Source organism: Coturnix japonica, chromosome 2 (genome assembly GCF_001577835.2).
Source record: "Coturnix japonica isolate 7356 chromosome 2, Coturnix japonica 2.1, whole genome shotgun sequence".
Classification (NCBI taxonomy): domain Eukaryota; kingdom Metazoa; phylum Chordata; class Aves; order Galliformes; family Phasianidae; genus Coturnix; species Coturnix japonica.
This window is the reverse complement of record NC_029517.1, coordinates 16286448-16307951: the sequence shown is the minus strand read 5'-3', so window position 1 is coordinate 16307951 and position 21504 is coordinate 16286448. Positions and strand designations below refer to the sequence as shown.

The 21504-nt window shown below is 36.5% G+C and overlaps 1 protein-coding gene across 6 annotated transcripts in view; it reads left to right on the top strand.

Moving 5' to 3' along the window:
- The window catches only part of MLLT10 (MLLT10 histone lysine methyltransferase DOT1L cofactor), a 107326-nt gene that overhangs the window by 32542 nt on the left and 53280 nt on the right, over positions 1-21504 (top strand). For 5 of the 6 annotated variants that reach the window (XM_015853306.2, XM_015853308.2, XM_015853310.2 and 2 more), the window contains 6 exons: positions 1568-1671; positions 4131-4224; positions 5828-5923; positions 14290-14385; positions 18941-19196; positions 20800-21366. In XM_015853306.2, the coding sequence (XP_015708792.2) occupies positions 1568-1671; positions 4131-4224; positions 5828-5923; positions 14290-14385; positions 18941-19196; positions 20800-21366 (1213 nt within the window). The remainder of the gene's footprint in view (positions 1-1567; positions 1672-4130; positions 4225-5827; positions 5924-14289; positions 14386-18940; positions 19197-20799; positions 21367-21504) is intronic. The other variant, XM_015853309.2, reaches the window with a different exon arrangement.

The window sequence follows — 21504 nt, the reverse complement described above, 5'->3', positions numbered from 1 at the left end:
TCTTCCCCCAGTCATTTTACTGTAAATCTGCTTAAGGGGTCCTGAATGCAGCATATGCTGTCAAAGAACAGGACCTACATCCCTACTATGTGGAACGTTTACACCATGTATGAACTTCAGTGAGGAAAACTTTTCAGGCAAAAATCAGTCACAACAGAGTGGTATCTGGAGCTTGAGCTGTGTGGAATCTGTTGAACTCTGCTTACAGAGCTACCTTGTATTGAGACTTAGAAATAGTTATTCAGGTGCAATTGATAGATTATTAACCAGTTCACTTATAAAATCTTCTTGTGTCAGGTCATGGTATGGAAAGCTAGAAAGTGGCCAATCTCCAGCCCTTGCAAATGACCCAGTGGGTAGTGTGCGCTACCTGGTATGGCAGGAGCAAAGCGAAGAATCATGTCCCCTTTCCTCAACCCTCAAACGTTAGGAGGTTAGGAGATAGAGCTGCTGCTCTTAGTGCTTTTCAAAAGCCTAGGGTAAACCATGCCAAACAATTCATCTACCTCAAAGTCTTGCTCAGTAACAAAAATGCTGTAGTTGTCTGACTTCTCATGCTAAGCACTGAACGTGGAGAACTGTTCAAGGCAGTTCTGATTTCAGAATTTCACTGATTTTCACTTTTTTTTTTTTTTGTAAAGAACATCAGTTTTGCATTATTTCATTTTTCATTCTCAATTTAATTGATGTTTTGGGACATTTTTCTTAAACACTGGGTAATAAACAACAGCTTATTGAGAATTTCTCATTTCTCATTTCATTGAGAATATTTTCTAAAAATCTTGCAAACTACCCTGGTATCCCAATAAGGCAAATTTATGAGTAAAATTCTTTGAAAATATTTTCAGGTAATAGACAACTCATTCTCATTTTAGCTTGTTTTTAAGCTTGCAGTAGGCTTAGTATATTAATTTAAACTTTGTTTATGGAGAGTTCTTACTTGATTACTTTCTAAGATGCTTCTGGCGCTGTCTGAAATCAAAGCAGAACTCTGTTAAACACAATGTTTAGTTGAAGGTAACTGAATGTCATATGGGTATTGAAGCATGCTATGAGACTTCTGAAAATTTTTTACACCAAAACTGCACGTAAAATTTTAAGCTTGCAGCTTTTCTGTTGGTAGTTTGTGTAGATATATGCATATATACCTTATGGTATCTAATACTGGTAGGCACTCAGTCTGGTTTGATGTTTCTGAATCGTTGCTACGAGTACTGTTAAATGACTGTCAAAATGATTGCAACTTAAAAAGACATAAATGCAAACTTGAAAGCCAGGAAAATCCCAAAGCCTAATGCTATTAGCCTTTGGTTGTTTAACCATTTTGGCTGGTTGAGTAGCAGTATAGAATTTAAATAAATTAGTATTTGTACTGCTTTAGCACTGATGAAGTGTTATGTATCTCCCACATAATCTTCTTTTGCAAACAAGTATAATTAGACTTCTTTATAAAGAAGTTATTATATAAGGTTAGCTGCACAATCCAACACTTCTCATCTTAGAATTTCCTGTGACACATAACTTATTGGTTTGCTTTTCATCCTATTAAATATTTTCTCTTTGATAGACATGCTATATCTGTGATGAACAAGGCAGAGAAAGTAAGGCAGCCACTGGTGCGTGCATGACGTGTAATAAACATGGATGTCGACAAGCTTTTCATGTAACGTGGTAAGTATATTTTACTAACATATCTAAAAGAATTTTCCAGAGAGTCAGCTCTATACTGTAAAATGGATAAGTGCTTTAATTAGAATGTTTTGGGCTGAAGAAATGCAGTGAAGTGTTTTGTGTAGAAATACTTAACTACTTACTTTATTAGAGTTTACTGACTGTATGGCAGTGGTATCATATACACTGCTGGGATCTGTAGAAGTAGGCTGATAATACTGCTTCGTATTGTATTAAGTACTTTGTGCTCCTGTGAGTAAGGTTTAGTGTTTCTCGTCCTATCTTCTTAAGATGTTATATAGGATACAGGAATGGGCAGGAATTTGAATCACTGATGCGGTGATCTGATATTTGCTTTTCATAAAACAGTAGGAAAAAGTGTTGAAATATTATGCATTAAGAGTGCAGTAAAGTAACTAATTTTGGTTTTCAAACATTTGGAGTAGTTCACCTCACTAGCATTATGTAAATGGTACACATCTATCCTGAACTATTTGTTTAGGTTTCCTCTGTTGCTGCTGGAGAAAAAACAGCCATATCTGTGTGATTCATTCTACTTCAAGCTATTGTAGTTGGCAAGCATTCAGAAGATGCTTGTCTCGTTTTATGGGTTTCTAAAAGAGACTGTATTAGATGACAACACATATCAGCAAATGAGATGAGGCAAAGGGATTTCCACCTCAGAATTTCTGGAGGATATTTACTCTCTCAAATTCAGCTGAAGCTATTTTGTAATAGCAGATTTAACAGATTATCTAGGTATGTTAGCTGTAGATTTACTCATCAGTTTTATGAGTGCCCTGTTGTACTTCCATCATTTCTGTATAGAAGCTCAGCCTAAGAAAAGATATTTCCACACCTACTTATAAGTATTTTCCTCAGTGTAATCAAGAGTTACTTTGAATGTCTTGTTCAGATTAAGGACTGATTTCATTGCAGTTCTGCACATCCTGATTTGCAGAGGTGGGGTCCCCTGTGCTGTGTGGTTTCTGTTGTTTTTTGGTTTTGCGCCTTCTTGCTTAGCTATGTGGAGGGATGTTGAAGTCTTCTTCAATAACTGGCTAATTTTTTATTGGATGTAATCAATGTCAAGTTTGGTTTCATGGTGAAAACAGCCTTTGCTCCTGAAAACTTGCATACCATCTCGAGAAGTTGCTTATGGATGTGAAAAAAATGTCTGCATCCAATTGTTTGAAAGAAGAGTCCTTTTCATCTCTCATCTCTTTCTTCCAAAATCTTGTTATCAGTGAATGTAAAAAGAACATGAGAATCACATTCAGAATAGAAATATATACCATTTTTAATCCTGCCAGTTATTAGAATTGTTTCATTGTGAACAGATATGTACCAAAAGATGATATCCAACCAGAGAGCACTATATTGGTATAGTATTGAGGATAGTGAGTGGCTTCTGTAATATTTATGACATGGAAGAAAAATGTGAAAACTACAGAAAATAGAGATCCAGATCAAGCTGTGTCAGTTCTGTGTTAACAAAATGAATGTCTAAAGAAAAAAGAGCAGGAGTCCACCTGTTTTTGTATGACAAGCTTAGAATGACAGATGTTTGCTTACAGCTGGCATTTGCTGTAGGTGTGCATGTATTTAGTAGACAGTATTTCTGGGTTGCACAAGAATGTGATATATAAATTAGGGGAAAGTGATTTTTAAAAACAGTGATAATAAGCTGCCATGTATGTTGTTTTTCCATTTACATACCTCCTTGCATCACTTTGTCTGTAACACTGTATTATTATGCTAATGAAAATGATGTAGAAAATGAAGCCGAATGACTTGGTTTTTCAATATTTAGGTTGGTTTTGATATAGAAAATAAATCAACTTTACTAATGGTGAAAAGCAAATTTGATTTGAAAAATGTAGTTGAATAAGGTAATATTAGCCCAGACAAAGTGACACTGTAAGTCATTTTCTTCTTTTAAAAGGAATTAACCTGCCACAGTCTTTTAAACCAATGAAATATGGTTAGATTTATTATGTCATTGAAGATTATTTAAAAAAAAAAAAAAAGTAATTTTCTTGGTAGAACAGAGAAGGATATATGCAACTAGAGGAATTTCTTCTTTGGATCCACACTATGGTTTTGTTTAAAAACAAAGCAAAAAACAACCAGTTATTTCTGTACATTATTTTGACTTCACTTTGAGCTAATAATCATCACTAACTGCTTTGTTTATTTGTGAAAGTAACTCAAATTTTGCAAGCTACACATTTATTTGAATGGCTGGTAGTTCTAGGAGAAAGTCATCAGCTGTAAGTAACCACAGGGTTTTCATTGGGTTACCGAGGTGGGTTAGATGCTGGCATGCTGTTAGAAGTCACTTGTTTGGAAACCTCCTCTAATTAAACACAGAAACAAGCATCCATATATTATCAACTGTGTTACTTTGGTGCAGGTTGGTATTTGCTTGTCTTGAATATTGTTTGGTTTGTTTCTAGTGCACAGTTTGCAGGACTTCTTTGTGAAGAAGAAGGCAATGGTGCAGATAATGTCCAATACTGTGGCTACTGTAAATACCATTTTAGTAAGCTGGTAAGTAATGGTTAAATTCTGTACATTAACGACACTAACTTATTTTTTCACTCTGAATTGCTACTAACAGTAGAGAGAATATTTTCCTGTGGCTCAAAAAGTAGATTTTTTTTTGGTAGCTTTTGACTCCAGATAGAAATGTTTTCATTTATTTTCCAAAAAATAAAGAAATAACACACATCTAGTTTGTATTTGTATTTTTTGTAATTAGTAGCTGAAAATACTTTTTCCTTGTTATTCTGTATATTGGATTATAAAGAAGGCTTCCAGTTCTTTCTCCGTCTGTCATTCTGATTTGCTATTGTTCTTTCAGCTTTCCCTTTAACACCCGTTTGGCAGTTCCAGATATATGTGTACATGGATGGACTTAAAGAATTAGAATCATTGGAGTTGGAAGGCACCCTTAAAGGCCATCTAGCCCAACTCCCCTGCACAAACAAGGGCACCTATAGCTAGTTCAGGTGCTCAGAGCCCTGTCTGGTCTGAACTTGAGTGTCTCCAAGGACGGGGCTTCTGCCACCTCTCTGGGCAAGCTGCCTTAAGTGTTTTAGCGATATTTTAAAAACATTATTTACAATCATTGACATATGAAAATTAAAATATGGGCTGAAATTCATATGTTGCTGTAAATATGGTGAAACTCGTAGGTTACTTGTTCTCACTGCTGAAAAGCTGAGTATTTTGGAGACTTAGTCATGTTGCAGTGAAGTAAAAACAGGGCCAATGTGTCCATTTAGATTTGTAGAATATAAGCTCAGGGAGGTTAGCTCTCAGAATACTGATGAATTTATTTCATAATGAAGATAAGTCAGGGCCTTCTAGACTTGAATTAATCTGTTTTCTTTGTTTTTTTAATTTAAATCTTGAGCTAAATATATGAAAAGAACAAAAATTATGCATTACTTGTCAGTGAAAGCAAGCTCTACACTTTTATACGTTTGATTTCAATGTGTCAGTGCAACTGTGTTTGAGAACTTGCATGACTATTTGAAACACGAGGTAACAGTAAAGACACAGCATTGTATTTGACTTGATAGCTTGCCATTGTAAGAACAGTAAAGGCTGGAAAGATCATGCTCGTGTTCTAATGTTTCTTCAGAGATATTGGGAGTGTTGATGGCTGATAAATACAAGTATTTGTTATCTGTTACTGAAAATGATGAATGTTGTATAACTACTTGGAAAATCACTGATTTAAGTTGTTTATACAACTCAGTTATGAGCTATAATATGTACAGTTGTAATACAGTGACATACACTTTTTGGACACTGGCTAGTATAAATATGTGGCTTCAGAATAGGCTCTTGAACGTAATGGAAATACATGAAAATCTTTTAAACTTTAGAAGATGGTATATCTCTTTTTCTTTGGGTAAAAAACATTTTGTCTGGGAGGTATGAAAGTCAGTGAAAGGACAGACATTTTCTGGCTGTACATTCAGTAGTCTTATTAATTTTACCAGTGTTAGTTATTTGTCAGGCTTTCAGTAACTGAAGTTTTTTTCTTCAAGCAGTAAGGCATTTTATCAGTTGAAATGCTTTCTATTTTTATTTATTCAATTGATTCCTTTTGTATATCCATAAATATGTTTTCTCTTTTTAGAAAAAGAGCAAACGGGGATCTAATAGGTCATATGATCAAAGTTTAAGTGATTCTTCCTCTCACTCTCAGGATAAACATCATGAGAAGGAGAAAAAAGTAAGTGGATTTGTCGTTGCTAATTATGTGGCACATCTGCTTAGTAGTAGAGCTTTCTGATAAACATTTACCTTAACTTTTTCTGAAAAGCATGAGGGAAATCTTGTTCCTGAAGCACTGGCTAACACAGGTGATGAGCTAGAGGTTCTAGGGTCCAGTCAAGAAGCACCTTTGGTGTGGTTGTTTGCATGCCTTTTTTCTGTTTCTTTATGGGTAGTTTTGGGATACACACTGAAACATGTCTGTTGGGAAGGCTGTTTTCATGCAGCTTCTTTTGCCTTAGTTTTTCTGTTAGAGATTTTTCTTTTTCATATAGTAGTTGTAACTAGGAGGGAAAGAGTAAAGGGGAGTAGATTATTCAGCAAGCGTCTGAGTAATCAGCATCTAGTTCATCATGTTTGTATGTTGCATGTTTTTCCCTATTGGGGGTCTTACGCCTCCTCTTGACACATTTTAATGGTACTGGTGATTAGATCCACTGTTGCAGCAAAATACCTGGTAATTCACCTGGAATTTTCATGTGAGGGTACAGAGGTAGCAAACCAATTGCTAACTTTCTGTCATTGATGAGTTCTTACAAGAATTTAACTTCATATGTTTTTAAAAATGAATTTTAAATTTTTGAGGATTATTTTACATTTTTACTGCACTTTATCCTGTACAACTTAATAGACTTTTCTGTGAGTAGGGATGGACTTAATGTTGTATTTTTCCAAAAGCATACAAATTGAAGAAACAATATCTACTGAAAAAGTGTGTATTACTTGGAGTAGCTATACTTCCAGTGACATTTAATAAGAAATATCTGTCTTCAGGGCTCCTTAACATTGGCTTTGTTTTCAAGCTTACTTCCACTCTGGATGGGTGTTGGTTTTCAATGTTCCAGGACTGTCTTTTGTAAAGATATCTTTATGTCTGGTTAATAGTAGTGCTGAATAGTTCTGTTTTCATCTGGTGCTGAAGGAGTATGTGCATTGTGATGCAGTAGTACCTCAATCAAAATTTGACTGAAAGTAACAAAAGTATGGGTTCTTGGCTGTTTTTTTTCTTAGCAGTATGGGCATGGAAGGAAAAAAAAAAAACTGAATGACACTACAGGATTACTTTCAGGTTAAGAGTCTACTAGTATTCACTTTACTTTTTCTTTAATTTGCTTAATTTTCCACTGTTGCTGCATTGCAGGTCATGCTTCGTAAAAATACATACACGGATTTTTATTCAAATTGACAAAACCTTGAAGTTAAAGTTGAAACCGAGTCGTTTCATGTGTCTGACCAGAACAAAAAAAGTCACTTTGATTGGAGATATTATGGCCTGAAATACAGCTATGAAATAGTTTGAGAACACCTATGTATATTCAGTTTGTTTGCTAACTGCTGGGCTTCTCTTGTAATGAGCTCTTCTTGAAATTGATGTGTTTTGCCATTGAAATTTTTGACCTTTTTCTTTAATTATGATGTTTGAAATGAATAGGGTTTTAAAAGTTTTTCTACCTTTCACAAACTGAAACATATTACTCCAGAAGACTGCATGACCTGTAATACCAGGTAAAGCAATACTGTTAAATGAAGTTGTTCTGGATTGATGCTTAGAGGTTCTCAGGTTATATTATGGCATCTTCATATAATCAAACTTAATTTGCTTTATGAGTTGTATCATAAGGTGCTGTTTAAATTAATTGATGGTATAATTCATTACCTGGTAGAAAAGAGTTGCAATTTTCAGAATTTGTAAATCACTTAAATTTTCATGACTGTGGGCTTTTGTTCTGGAATTCCATCTGACATGCTTAATAGTTAACAAATGATCCATGCTTTGCAAAATATTGGTCAGTGAGGCACATTTGGTATGAAAGGCTGTAAAGATAAGCAATAGTATATATAGCTGCTTGAAATGAGTTTCTGATTGCTCAAGAAAGGCAGAGCTTACAATCCAGTAATAAAAAAAGGAATCACTTACCCCTTTCTGAGGACCAGGGCTCACCAAACACGCCAAAGGAGGTATTTCTCTTGCAGCTGCGAGCCCTTAAATACAGTTAGAGAAGGGTAGACCCTCGGTCCGCCCCTTCCAGTCATACAGGTGAATTGCTTTCACCTGTGCTCCCAGGGCTGGTCATGTCCCTTCACCAGGTGCTTAATTGCTGGCTCAGTCTGTGATCTCATGGTTCCAGTACAGAGGCTCATGCATAAAATGGATTACCATCTCCACATGATGGCTTGTTTTATTGTACTGCATATGTGATACACTACATCTTGGAGGAGAAGGGTAACTATTTAGGGTGACTTTTTTAATTTTCTCTTCTGCAAATTCATTCGGAGTCTTGATTATTCTCAGAGTAAATGTTTGTATTTTTATTTCTATATAGTTTTTGGGAGGTTGTTTTCATACTATCTTTTACGTTTGTATTTTGGAAATTTCAACCAGCAATATGGCCCTGCAGCCTAGAAAACCAACTGCGTCCTGGGATGCAGCAAGAGAAGTGCAATCAGCAGGTCAAGGGAGGTGACCCTGCCCCTGTACTCAGCACTGTGAGACCTCACCTGCAGAGGCCTCAGTACAGGAGAGATGTGGTCCAGTTGGAACATGTCCAGAGGAGAGCCACAAAAATGATCGCAGGGATGGAACACCTCCCCTGTGAGAACAGGCTGAGAGAGCTGGGGCTATTCAGCCTGGAGAAGAGAAGGCTCCAGGGAGGGCTGAGAGCAGCCTTTCATTATCTACAGGGGGCTGTAAGAACAGACTCTTTAGCAGGGTCTGTTGTGGTGGGATAGAGGGGAATGGTTTCTAACTGCAAGAGAGGACATTTAGTTTGGATATAATATTGGTATGGATAGCTGCCATTTTTGTAAACAAATACTGAGTTGAAAGGATTTTGTTCTTCAGAATAAATAGTCTCATTTGGGCACTGTGCAATTAATGCATAAAGATATAACAATAAAAAACAACTGAAAAGCTTAGGTATAATTTAATTGTAATGAACAATTAGAAACTACAGAATAAATAGCTTAGTTACTCTCTGATTACTGCAGCACTAAAAATGCTTAGTTGTTACGGGGAGATGTTATTTAGAAGTGATTAGAGATGAGTCCGTGTGCCCTGTAAGTAGGATCAGTAGTATCTTGCTTTGACATTCCACTATAATTCCCCTTTTTACACTGCCCAAGTGTTTACCTCAAGGTTTTTGGGGAAAAACTTGGAGAACAGGAAGCTGTGGAAGAACACCTTATTTTGGTGATGTTCCTGGTAGCTTTGTCTTTGGAAAGAACTAAAGCAGGATTTTTGAACATCTGAGATCAACCATGGAAATGGTGTCATGGAAATGTTTTGTGGTACTTGTAGAAAATTCAGGAAGCTTTTTGTGTTTATTAGTTCTTAGCAACTGAAACAACCAAAAGTCTGCACCAGAAGTGCTTTGGGCCAGAACAGGGAAATGTAAAACTCTTTACTGCAGTAAACTGTGCAAGCAAAAATCTATGGCTAGCAAAATTGAGAAATTCTCCTTATAGTAAACTCTATTTATTTATTTTTTCTTTAAAGAAGAACAATCTGTGTCTGTTAAGGTTTAATGGTGCAGAGAGGGGCTTGAGAGAAGAGCATAGAGGAGCCTCAGCTGCTCTTTTATATTCTTTTGAGAAACAATTTCACTTTGACTTTTGTAGTAAGTTCTTTCCACACTCATCAAAAGACTTTTTTGAGAAAGATCACATTGCTTCTCCATATTGCATCCTTACCCTGTGGGGATCAAAATACTTTCAGTTAAAGATAGCCATTATATACTTCTTATATTATTAAGTCTTAATATTTTATTCATTATTATGACATTATTTACTTTAGTTACATCAGTAGTTTTCTAATACTTGAAGTAAAGGTGTTATTGGACTGACTGTGATTTTTGACTTTTTTTTCTTCAGTCTCAGTGTGTTGTAGTATCCTTTGCTTACCTCCTTGGTGTTGGTTCTCTGCCACATTATAAGACAAAGGAGAGTAAATTTTGAACAACTACAGTAAAGAATCAACTGAAGCTTGAAGTGACGTGCATATTTCTTATTTGAGAATATAATGTGGCGGATGTTGTTAATTATTTAAATATGAAACGTCTGAATACTAAAAATAGGTCATTAAGTTTACTGCTTGATTCTGCTTCCATTTGGGCAGTGTGTCTGCTTATATTTGTATTCTGTAACAACAGCTATGAAAGATGTAGAAGTAAATGGTGCTTTAAGATACTCTTCTTATTTGCTTTGGATCCCAGGTTACACCATGATTGTTAGTAGTTCATGTTGACTTTGTTTGACTTGTGACTCTTTGACTTGTTTGACTTGCAACTGTTCCTAGAAGGTATTCTTGGTACTTCATTAAAAAAAAAAAAGTTGTACCTACATGCTGTTCCCCAGACACCAAGTTTTGCAATTAAAAGTGAACTGTAATGTTAAACTTTCTGAACCAGGAAAATGTAACTTATCCCTTTTATTTGCCATTGTATTTGCATATTTCTTAACATATATTTTATGGGTATCTTTAAAGATACCTTGCAGACAGTGTTGCATTTCATAGTATGTCACATATATTTTAGACACTTACGGTTTTTAATAGGAATAAATGAAGCTGAACGTGGGCAATAAATAGAATAATAGGTAGCTTAGATTGGGAGGGATGTCAAATATGATCTGGTTACAGCCCCTTGCTGTGGACAGAGTTGCCAACCAATAGATTTGGCTGCCCAGAACCTTATCCATCCTGGCCATGAAAGCCTGCAGGTATAGAGCATTAAGAGCCATGTCTTTGAGAAAGATGCAAAAGAACACTGGTCCCATGACAGACCTCAGTGCGATATCGGTTGTGACTGGACTCCATCTGAACACAGAGCTGTTAATCACAACCTGTGACCATGGAGCCAGTTCTTAATCCACCAAATAGTACAGCCTTTGAATCCGTATTTCTCCAGTTTAGAAATAAGAATGTGTTGCGGGACCATGTGAAAGGCATTGCATAAATCCAGGTAGATGGCATCACTTGCCCTACCTTTGTCTGCTGATGCTGTCACTCCATTTTAGAAGACCTTCAGACTGGTCAGTCTGACTGTCCTTGCAAATCCTTAGCTACAAAACGCTATTTTTCAGCACAGTCACCACCATTAGTTGTGTGTTTTTGCCAGTGATAAACAAGAGCCTGTGTGCTGTGTTCACAGAAATCCTCATGGCTGCCCAGAACGTGCCTTGTCTTTCACATTGCTGTCATCACTGCTGAACTGCACGACCCACAGCCTCATATCCTGATCTCCATACATGCTCACCAAATGTTGCTGAATGTCAGTGGGTGCCATTTTTTTCTGCATGAAGGCATTAAGTTCCACCTGTTTGCTTCACATGCACTTCCAGGTCAGACATTGTTCCATCATCCTGCCTCTCTGCTGCCATCTCTCACATGGCAACAGCATGTAACAGAATATTGGTTGGAAGGTTCAGTCTCCATTGCCATACCACCAGCGTTCATCTTTGACATCGTGGGCCAACAACATGTAACAGGAGACATTGCTTTTGGAGTGCTGCTCATACTTTATATACTGAAAGAGGAGGAGTTCATTGTGTTTGTTATATGCTACTCTTGTATAAAAGGGAAGCTGTGATTTTTTTTTTTTGGCAGTTTTTCTTGCCAGTTCTTGATTGCTACTTAAAACTGTCATGATCACTGTATTGAAGTGAGCTTTTTGAGTCTTACAAGTAATAGCGTCAAGGATTGGCAGTTAGTAACAGGTTTCCTGTTTAGGGATGAATATGTGTGTGCTTTAAATAATGTTGTCAGTATGTTCTGCTTCGTCTTGTAAACTATCTCTTGTATGTCTTTTTTTACTACTGTGACAGTAGCAATGTTGCTACTGCATTAAAACTGCTGTGGTTTATATTGTATAAAATAATAGATACCTTAGTGAGGGCTGTTCTTGTCAAGACAAGGTAAATAAGGGCTTGAATGTGGAACGTGTGGACCATGGGCATCTTTCATTCTGGAACTGTTATGGTTATATTACTAAAAACTAGTCATAAGTAGGAGCCAAGCAGGTCTCGTGTGAGGGATTAAGAGCTATACACAGTTGTTTGTGAAGGATGTGGGTTGTGACAGTGACAGCTATGGATTTTTGAGCTTCAGTGATGGAAAGATGGTACAGAAAATCCATGAGTGACAAAAGAACAGCAAGAGTACTCTGATGAAAGGACATTCTTATATGTTGTAATTATTTGAGGGAGGAAAGAATAGTGTCTGAAAAATAACAGTTTAGACATTTGGCTGGTTTTGCTTGCGAGAATCATTAAGGGAATTAGATTTGAAAAATGTGCTAAAAATTGGGACAACCGCAGGCAGTGGAAGTCATGGTTTTTGTGACAGAGGGAATACTCTGCCAGACAGAATCCTTGTTAAGACTGTTTATTTGTTTTTTTTCCTGTGTTGAAGATTTGCTCTGCTGTCAGTCAGTTGATACCAATGCCTTCTCTGGAATGGTGGGTTTCCAGTGGCTTTCAGGATGGGTGTCTTTGGGGGCTACGGCTGATCAGAGAAGCAAATCTGATAAAAAGTGAAGTGTGCACTGAGTTGCCATGAAGGACCAGATATTTCTTTATTATTCTGTAGGTGGGAAAGATGATTGGTTTGTGTGTCCTTTCAGACTGACTTGATCGAAAGTTTTGATATTTGTTGAATGTTGTGGGAATTGGTGTCACTTTGTCGCTCCTTTTCCAGATCAAGAAGTGAATGATATTTTAAAACTCTTGCTATGCTATGTATGCATCTTTATGGGGAGATGAGTGTGAAACTGAGAGGAGTCAAATTATTGGGAGCTAAGGCTCTTCATCTCAGCAGGTTGTTGAAACATTTATTCTTACCTGTGTAAAACCTGAGCATTCATTTCAAAGGTTTTCCTGCAAGTGAATTTTTCTCTACTTCTTTGATGTTATTTCCATCTGGAGTCAATTCACGTTCAGAAGTAGGATGTCTGAATTTTCGTTAGAAAGGAAGAAACAAGAAAAGAGGAAAAAATGGAGGGATGATTTGTTAGAGGAGGTATAACCTGAAAGGAGGAGGGAATATAGAGCTAAGAACATCAAACCTCCTGTGGTCAGTATCTTCATATGTAAAGGCCTTCAGGTGAGGTACCGTTCCAACATCTACTGGTGACTCCTGTCAGTGCCATCTGCATGCACCTTGGTAACCTATCCTAGCAAACTTTGTGTTGATATTTTGGATCTGGGAGAGAGATTTGCTGTGATGCTGATGCTTTAGGGATTTAAAGCATGTTTCTTTCCAGATTGTTCAAGTTGTTTATTTTATGTACTTGCGCATCCCCTCCCTTATCCCCTATTTTGTATCCATCCCTCTTTCCTTCTTCTTGACAAATCCTTCTGTATTGAGAATACTACAATACTATCTAAGTTGTTTCAGTACATTACAGAATATAGTTTGAAGTCTTCCTGGCTGTTATTTTGATCAGAACTCTATGTTTCATTGCCTTTCAGACAAAAATTATGGTAGAATCAAAAGAAGAAATTGTAAAACATGCAAAACATGTTCATTTAAATGTTTCCTATTCATTATTGATGTTGTTATAAAGTTTCATCTTAAAGAATTTTAAAGTCATTACCTCATCATTCTAAAATTATAAAAATTTCTTCTGGGTAGTTTGAATTTCCTGGGAAAATGATGAAAATAAAATGAACTCATGCAGTGGCTTTGGTTTCCATTTCATGGCTTCATTCTCAAGGCTTGTTTAGGATTCACTGAAATAGTTCAGTTGATCTGAATGTGTTCACTGATGATACAGAAGGCTGAGTAACTAGTGCTGATGAAAGGCTTTTGAACCAACTCTTCATTGTGCTTACAGCAGATCTTATAACAGAGGAATCTTGATATAGATGTTTTCTTGATGTTGATGTTTTCTTCCTGCTTGTGTTTTGGCAGTGCAGGATAGCAATTCTTGGATTGATAAATTAAAGGAATTATTGAAAAGACTGTGCAGTGCAGTTGAATCCCTCTTCCATTTTTCTACCCTTAATTTTTTATTTTCCAGGTCCAAAAAGCCTGAAACAAATAGTCTCTTCTCCAAAACAAAATCCTCTTGACATAAACTTCCCTCAACAAGTTTATGTGAGGTGTTATAAACTTCAAATCCTACTTTGTGATGTACGTTGTTGTCATTATGACACCTGCACACTTTACTGCAAAAGGGCAAATTCCATATTTCTATTTAAATAGCACATGGGAAGCAAACTTTCACATCTGCACATGGACAAAAACAGAAAATGAAAAAAAGAACAACCAAACAAAGGTGGGCTATGTTAAAGTTGAAGCTGAATTGTGTTTTGTTTTGTAACTTACAGAAATATAAAGAGAAAGATAAACACAAGCAAAAATATAAGAAGCAGTCGGAGTCCTCACCGTCCTTGGTTCCATCTCTTACTGTAACTACAGAGAAAGTAAGTTGATTTTTTTTTAAAAACTCTTCTTCCACTTTCATTACTTATGCTGACTTCTCATAATGTTTCCAGGATATACTACAAGAGCTTTAAAATTACAGTATAGCAGTCTTATTTTAGCTGTCTACTCTGTTGGTTCTGTGTTCTTTCATTCTTGTTAGCAGGACAGGAAGTCACCTTCCTCCTATCTCTTCTCTTCTTCCCCCCCCAGTTAAAAAAAAAAAAAAAGACTCTAATGATGGTATTTCATCGTAGCATAACAGTATTTAGAAATGTTTTCTCACTTCAAAGTTGGAAAACATTTGTTCTATTCACATGGGAATATTTGATGTGCAAGCTGGGGAGTCATAGCTGAAGTATCTGTCAGTACGTGGAGTATTTTATTCGTCAGGAATAATACTCTTGTATTTTGAGCCATGAGAGCTCAAAAGAGAGTTTAAAAATGTGTATGGCTTAACAGATCCAGAAAAATGATGATCACTTCTTTTTGGTTGTCTTTTTTCTGTAACCCAAGAAAAACTCAACCCAAACCGACTCTTCTAGGAATGCTAAGACAGTGTATGTGCTTTCAGATTGTAGCTGGTGACAGGTATCTGTAAGAGTAGGTCACCCTAAATGTCAGCAGATGGGTTCTCAAGGGAGATGCTCTCATCCTAGTGCAGTAGAAAATGGAAGGGAACAAAAAGAGAAAGGTAATCTCTGTTTTATGACTGAGTATTGCTTTACTTCACCTGTGTAGTGTTTTTGGGCTGTGGGTTTGTGTGTACATGACGTTTTGTTGTCTTGTTCTGCTTGGACTCATCTCTTACCACCTGGCACTGTGGTGGTTGATGGCGTGCTGTGGACTTTCCCTCTGCAACAGTACTGTTCTGTACATCTGGATTCAGGCTAAAGGCTTGTCAAGTATTGGGATGCTCTGTGTATGTTAAGCATGATTATTATGCTTTTACATTGAATCTAAAGCTTTTCCAGAAGTTTTAAGACTCGCTCTCCCTGCTTTTAAGACTTGCTGTGGTGCACGCAGGGTGATATATAATGAGGCATAAAAGTGACAGTAACTCTCTTCACCAAGTTGGCAGTGTAAAAGTGAAGGTTAAGGGAAAAAAAACCTGCAAACTGATTTATGAGAAACATAAAGGAGCTGTGATGTACACAGAGTTTGCTTGATAATTGCAGTAGCAATTGCTGACTGACTTGCAGAACAGGAGGAACATTCATGAACTGGTTATTTCAGTTCTCAGAAATAAACCAAGGAATGGGCTTGGGGGACGACATCAGAGGAATCTGTTTTGGGGGGATGTTTGTACTGGAGTGAAGGGAAATGACTGACGGCAGTGTGTGAAGAGGTGGGGGATGCCTTAAGCTGTGTCTTCCCTATAAAAAGCATGCACTGGGGGGAGTGGGCATGGCAGGCTCCAGGGGACAGCAGAATCTGAAACCAGTTATTAAGGAACCAAAGAAGTTCGGCCTTCATCCTTAGATCATTTGTTCCTTGCCATCCCTCACTTGCATCACCTCAAAAAAAACCCAGCCAAATCAATCTAACTTTGCCATTGGCCTCGGCGTTTATCTTAGGCCTTCATCTTTTAGAGTGTGGCATTTTAGAAAAGCCATTCAGGAGTGGGTAAGTTGTTTTATGAACCATTTAGCTTCGTAATTGAATTGTGCTGCCCTTTCATCTTGGATGGTATTGCACATCTTTTGGATTCTCAAAGTAATTAATATTCAGATCTGTTTAGGATACTTTCTTGCAATTAACTCCTTAAAGTGAGGAACATAATCTGGAGAAAAAAAGTTACTGATCAAGTGATATGATTTTTCTTTGCTTCATGTCTGTTATATCCTATTAGTATGCAAGATATTCTCAGCAAGCATGTATGTTTCAGAATATTTCACAGCATGTGCTGAAACAGAAATACCTGTTGATTGAAACTTTCATGAGCAGAACTGCAATGTGTGTGTGCATGTTCTCCAGAATCTGCTAAATGCAGGATTCAGGAATGCAGTCTCTGAATGTTTCTTTGATATTAGTAGCTAAATCATATTCTGACCTTTCTGGTGATGGCAAATGAAACATTATATTCTCACATCAGATCTCTGTGCAGTGTATGCAGATGACAGCCTACTAGTCATTGCCTGGTCTTGGCCAGGTCTTGTAGAGCTTAAGTTAAGCTCTTAATTTCCTTTGTATCATGTAAAAACCAGCAACCAAAAAGGTCTCCAAACCAACCCTGCAATAATGGAGAAAAGGTACTAGGTAACATCAAAATACGGTTGCTGATAACTAGTGTGAATTGTCCTAGTAATTAATATTCAGCTGAGGGGGTAGTGGATAAAGGTTAAGAGAATAAAGAGTTAGATAAGAGAAACCTCAGGTCCCAGAAAAAGCTGACTTAGAGGGAGTGGGTTATTGCATGTCTGGAAACCCTTTGTTCAAATGACCCACATTTGAACCACTGCTTCTTAACACAGGTCAAGTGACACATCAGTTTCAGGAAAATGGAGCATACTTGTGGACTTTGCAACAGTTCAAAAAGTTAACTACTACATTTACCTTAGAATTGGCTCCATCTTCACTGGAAACAGTTATCAGTATAGTAATGTCAAACTGAGGAAAATTATTATTAATGTTGTACTTTTGAAAGACCTAAGCTAATATCGTTTCTTCACTGTTACTTAGAAAGCCTGTAATATATTTCTGTTGCAGTTTGTAATAGGATTGTATTTGCAATTTTGAAGAGCTATATTTTGCATTCCTGCTTAAGTAGGTAAAAAAAAAAAAAAGAAGTTGCTAGTTAAAAAAAGAAGTTCTATTTTAGACAGGCTGTTCAGAGTTTGTTTATGTGAGTGGGTACTTTACAGGTACTTATGTGTGTCCATAACACTATATATATTTCATTTAGATTATTATATAGTGAAGTTCATTTTACTAGGTATTGTTTGGCTTATTTGCTATAGGAATTTAAAATAGCAGTAACTGAACAGAATGAAAATGTGAAACACCATTTGTTAATTATTGGTTTAGAAATTGCTACTTGTGGACATTCAAGTCATAATGGTTCTCAGCATTTCTTCTATTTAGGGTGTGCTCTACTTTGCAGAGTTTAGAAGCGCTGTCTTTGCATGGCTTTTAGTACACTAGGCCACATAGGTGTGATGTAAGTGGAACAGAGAGCCTCAGGAGTAGCCTAAGCTTATGGGGAAAGTACTTCAAGAGCAAGTTCACTTGTCTGTGTAGGCCTGTTCTGTGTGGAGATGCTGATACCTGTAAAACAGGACATGAAGTCTAACCAGTTTGAATACTTGCTCTCAGGAGTAGTTTATGGCTGCTTACCTGTTGTAGTTTGGAACACGGTATCAGTCTTAGCTTGGCTTATGCTGTTCACAAGTACCAAGTTAAAACAAAAAAGAAACCAACAGTACAGAGTAACACTAAGGTTAAGGGACTAGAGGTAGAATTCAAGCAAAGCAGTTTTTCTGGAGACCAGGTTTTATAGAAGCTACTGACCGTGGGATGGCTGGTGGGACAATGGGAAGTGAATGCATAAGAGCTCATTGCATTTGATTTTATTTGGTGATGAGACTATAAAGTTGTAAAAGTGCATCTGGGTAGGTTCTGAAGCCTTTGTCAGATCCATTGCTAGTGATGAAACATTTCCAGTTTGATTACACTGCATTTGAAGTCTTTCCTTCTTTCACCAGTTGATGTTACATTTGAACATTCTATTTCACAAAGTAATTGTACTTTAATCATATATCTTGACAGTCTTAACAATTTTATGTAACTTCTGTTATTGCCAGTTACCTTACTATATGAAATCTTCTAAATTTGTTATCTCAAGGAGTGTCTTCTTTTATACCCTGAGGTATATTGGAATATATAAAAAACAGTCTTGTATTTTTTTTCAAATCATTAAAATTGTGTGAGCAGACATGGAGAAGACTCATGTTCAGCATGTATACATAAACGTGCAGCACATATAGTTATGAAAACAAATATAAACCTGAGGCCAAAATATCGATCTTACAGCAAGTGTAACTCAAAGGCTCTCTTCTTCAATACTAAAAATAAATTAGATACCCTGCAACTCTTTCTAGCCCTTGGCATAGGACTTCTGTGTTTGCTCTGAATTTGTTGTGCTGTATTTCTGCTGACTTAAATAGGAATACTAGATGAATCAACTTGAATATACTGGCAAGTTTATTGAGCTGATTCTAGGATTTTGTATTGCATTACTAAAATTTTATTACTAATTACTGATGTTGTGCATAGTAAAACCAGTAGCTTTGTGTAAGCTGTAGAGGATAAGTCATCAAGTCAGCTTCCACTGATTGTTCTAATTTGATAGTAAATGATCTGATTGTAATGCCACTTAACTAAGTAATTAGTAATGATAGCTGACTTTTCTTTATATAGGATGAAATAAACTTTTAATTTTTATGGTGGGTATATTAATACGTGCAGTGCTCTAGTTGTGTGTATTGGCTGTAACAGATCTTTGTATGACCTTACTTTTTCTTTTCTTTAATTTCATTTCACTTATCACAATGGTAGACTTATACAAGCACTAGCAACAACTCCATGTCAGGCTCCTTGAAGCGTCTGGAAGATACTACGGCTCGATTTACAAATGCAAATTTCCAGGAAGTTTCTACACACGTTTCAAGTGGAAAAGATTCTTCAGAGGCTAGAGGGTCAGAGAGCAAAGGGAAGAAATCTGCGGGTCACAGCTCGGGTCAGAGGGGAAGAAAGCCTGGTGCTGGAAGAAATCCAGGAACAACTGTGACTGCAGCTAGCCCTTTTCAGCAAGGTATGAATCGTTCTGCAGTAATACTTCTTTTGCTTTGACATGAATTAGACAGAAATCTCACATATTTAAAAAAGATTACAGATTGAAAAGTAGCTCGTCCTTCATCCTCAGTAATGAGAGTGTTGTTTTACTTGGGAAAACATAACTTTTTACAGTAATAAAAGTTTATTGTTGTAACATGAAAAAGAAGGTTGTGCATCTTTAAAGGGCAAAGGTGATGTTTTTGTTTAGGTTGTTTAGGTATGTTCTTTAACTGATAAAACCAGAAGTTTCGTTTCTTCTGAACGGTTATTCTAGTGTAATGTTTAAAATGAAATTGAGTCTATGGATCTTCTGTAGATCTGCTTTTTAATTCAAATTAGAACAAAGCTTAACTAGCGTATGGAGAGGGATGACTGCAAAGTAACTCTTCAAATTGCACGCTTTTAAAATACACTACTTTCCTCTAAGGTAGAGATGTTGCTCTGGGTTTTAATCTGTTACATGATGAGGAGTTCAGAATTTGTCTAGAACATTTACAGTTTTTTTTTCCACTTGAAATACTGGAGTGGTTTTTGTTTGAATTTTCAGAACTTGTAAAATTTTCCACTAGGATCTCACATTTAAATAAAAATCTTTCCTACTGTTCAGTGGTGAAATAAAACTTTATATAAAACAACACTTAATATGATTTAAAGACTAACATAAAGATAAAGCAATTATAAGTAATGTTTAGTGGGCTACCACTGATAAAATATTCATTTTTATGTTTTTTTTCAGCACTTTGTGTCATTATTTAGGGAGTATTTGCTTGGTAGGACGGTGGTCACCAGTTGAAGTTTTGCAATATAATGCTCATATATGCATTCACCCCTAAAAAATTACTGAATTTCAGTGAACTGGATTGGTGTTTGTATTTTGTAAATGTGCTTATTTTTCTGCCTTGCATGTACTAACTCAGCATTGAAGTGACTGCATTCCAGATACTACAGAAACAAAGCAGTTCTATTACATAAAAGATCTTTATGATTCTCTGACAATGTAAAGAAATCTTAAAATACCAATTTTATACACTTTTCTCCACTTGCTTTCCTGTCCTTTTGAAAAATACCTCTTCTGTGGAATACCTCCTGAGCCAGGGTAAATTAAATGCAATTGCTGTTCACTTGACCTATGTCAGACCCCTGATTTAGGTAGATTGGCAAGGAAGATTGCAGGACTAGCATAAATGTGATCACAGCATGTTTTATCATCTGTCTTCTTTTTATATAAAAGTGTGTTTAAAAAAAAACCACGCAAAACAGCTTGCTCTGTCGTATGTTTGTTGAGGCTTCAAAACACCAGAGATATCACAAGTGTTTTAATACAGAAGTTGTTATTCTCCTATTAATTTTTGTCTTATTTGTGTCCCAAGTTGAGTGATAGGAGATTCAGATCCATAAGAAATAAAGATCAGCAGTCAAAATGAGTTTCTTTAAAAATATTTTTTCTGTCTTTTGGTGTCACTTTTCATAAGGTCTTTGAGCTTTGAGGGTTTTGTATTTTAAAATACCAGTTTTTTCCATGAATTTTCATCAGTTGTAGGAAAAGAAAAATAAAAATTGTACTTTTTGTTCCTCTTTAGGAAGCTTTTTGGGCACTCCTGGGAGCATAAAGTCATCTTCTGGAAGTTCAGTTCAGTCTCCCCAGGATTTTTTGAGTTTTACAGAAACAGATCTGCGAAGTGACAGTTTCACTCATTCTCAACAGGCTTCGTCAACCAAAGATGTACATAAAGGAGAGACTGGGAGTCAAGAGGGAGGTGTCAACTGTTTCACTTCCTTAATTGGTCTCCCTTCATCATCAGCTGTTTCCCAATCTAAAAACTTTGACAGCTCACCTGGAGACATAAGTAATTCAAGCCTTACTTCTACAGCATACAAAAGAGCTCAAACTTCTGGAACAGAAGAGGAAACTGTAATGGAGAAGAAGCGGAAAGGAAATAAGCAAAGTAAACATGGGCCTGGTAGACCCAAAGGAAATAAAAGTCAAGAAAGTATTTCCCATCTTTCAGTTTCTTCTGCTTCCCCAACTTCATCTGTAGCATCCGCTGCAGGAAGTGTGACAAGCTCTGGTCTTCAAAAATCTCCAACTTTGCTCAGGAATGGAAGTTTACAAAGTCTTAGTGTTGGCTCATCTCCAGTGGGTTCAGGTAGGCATTCATTGGATTTGTTTTCTTATCTCAAAAGACCTCTGTTATTTTAGCCTTAATTCTGAGTGTGCTTTTCATGAACAGAGTATCATTTCAGTTACCTTGAAAGTCTCATTAGTGGAAAAAAAAAAGTCCAGT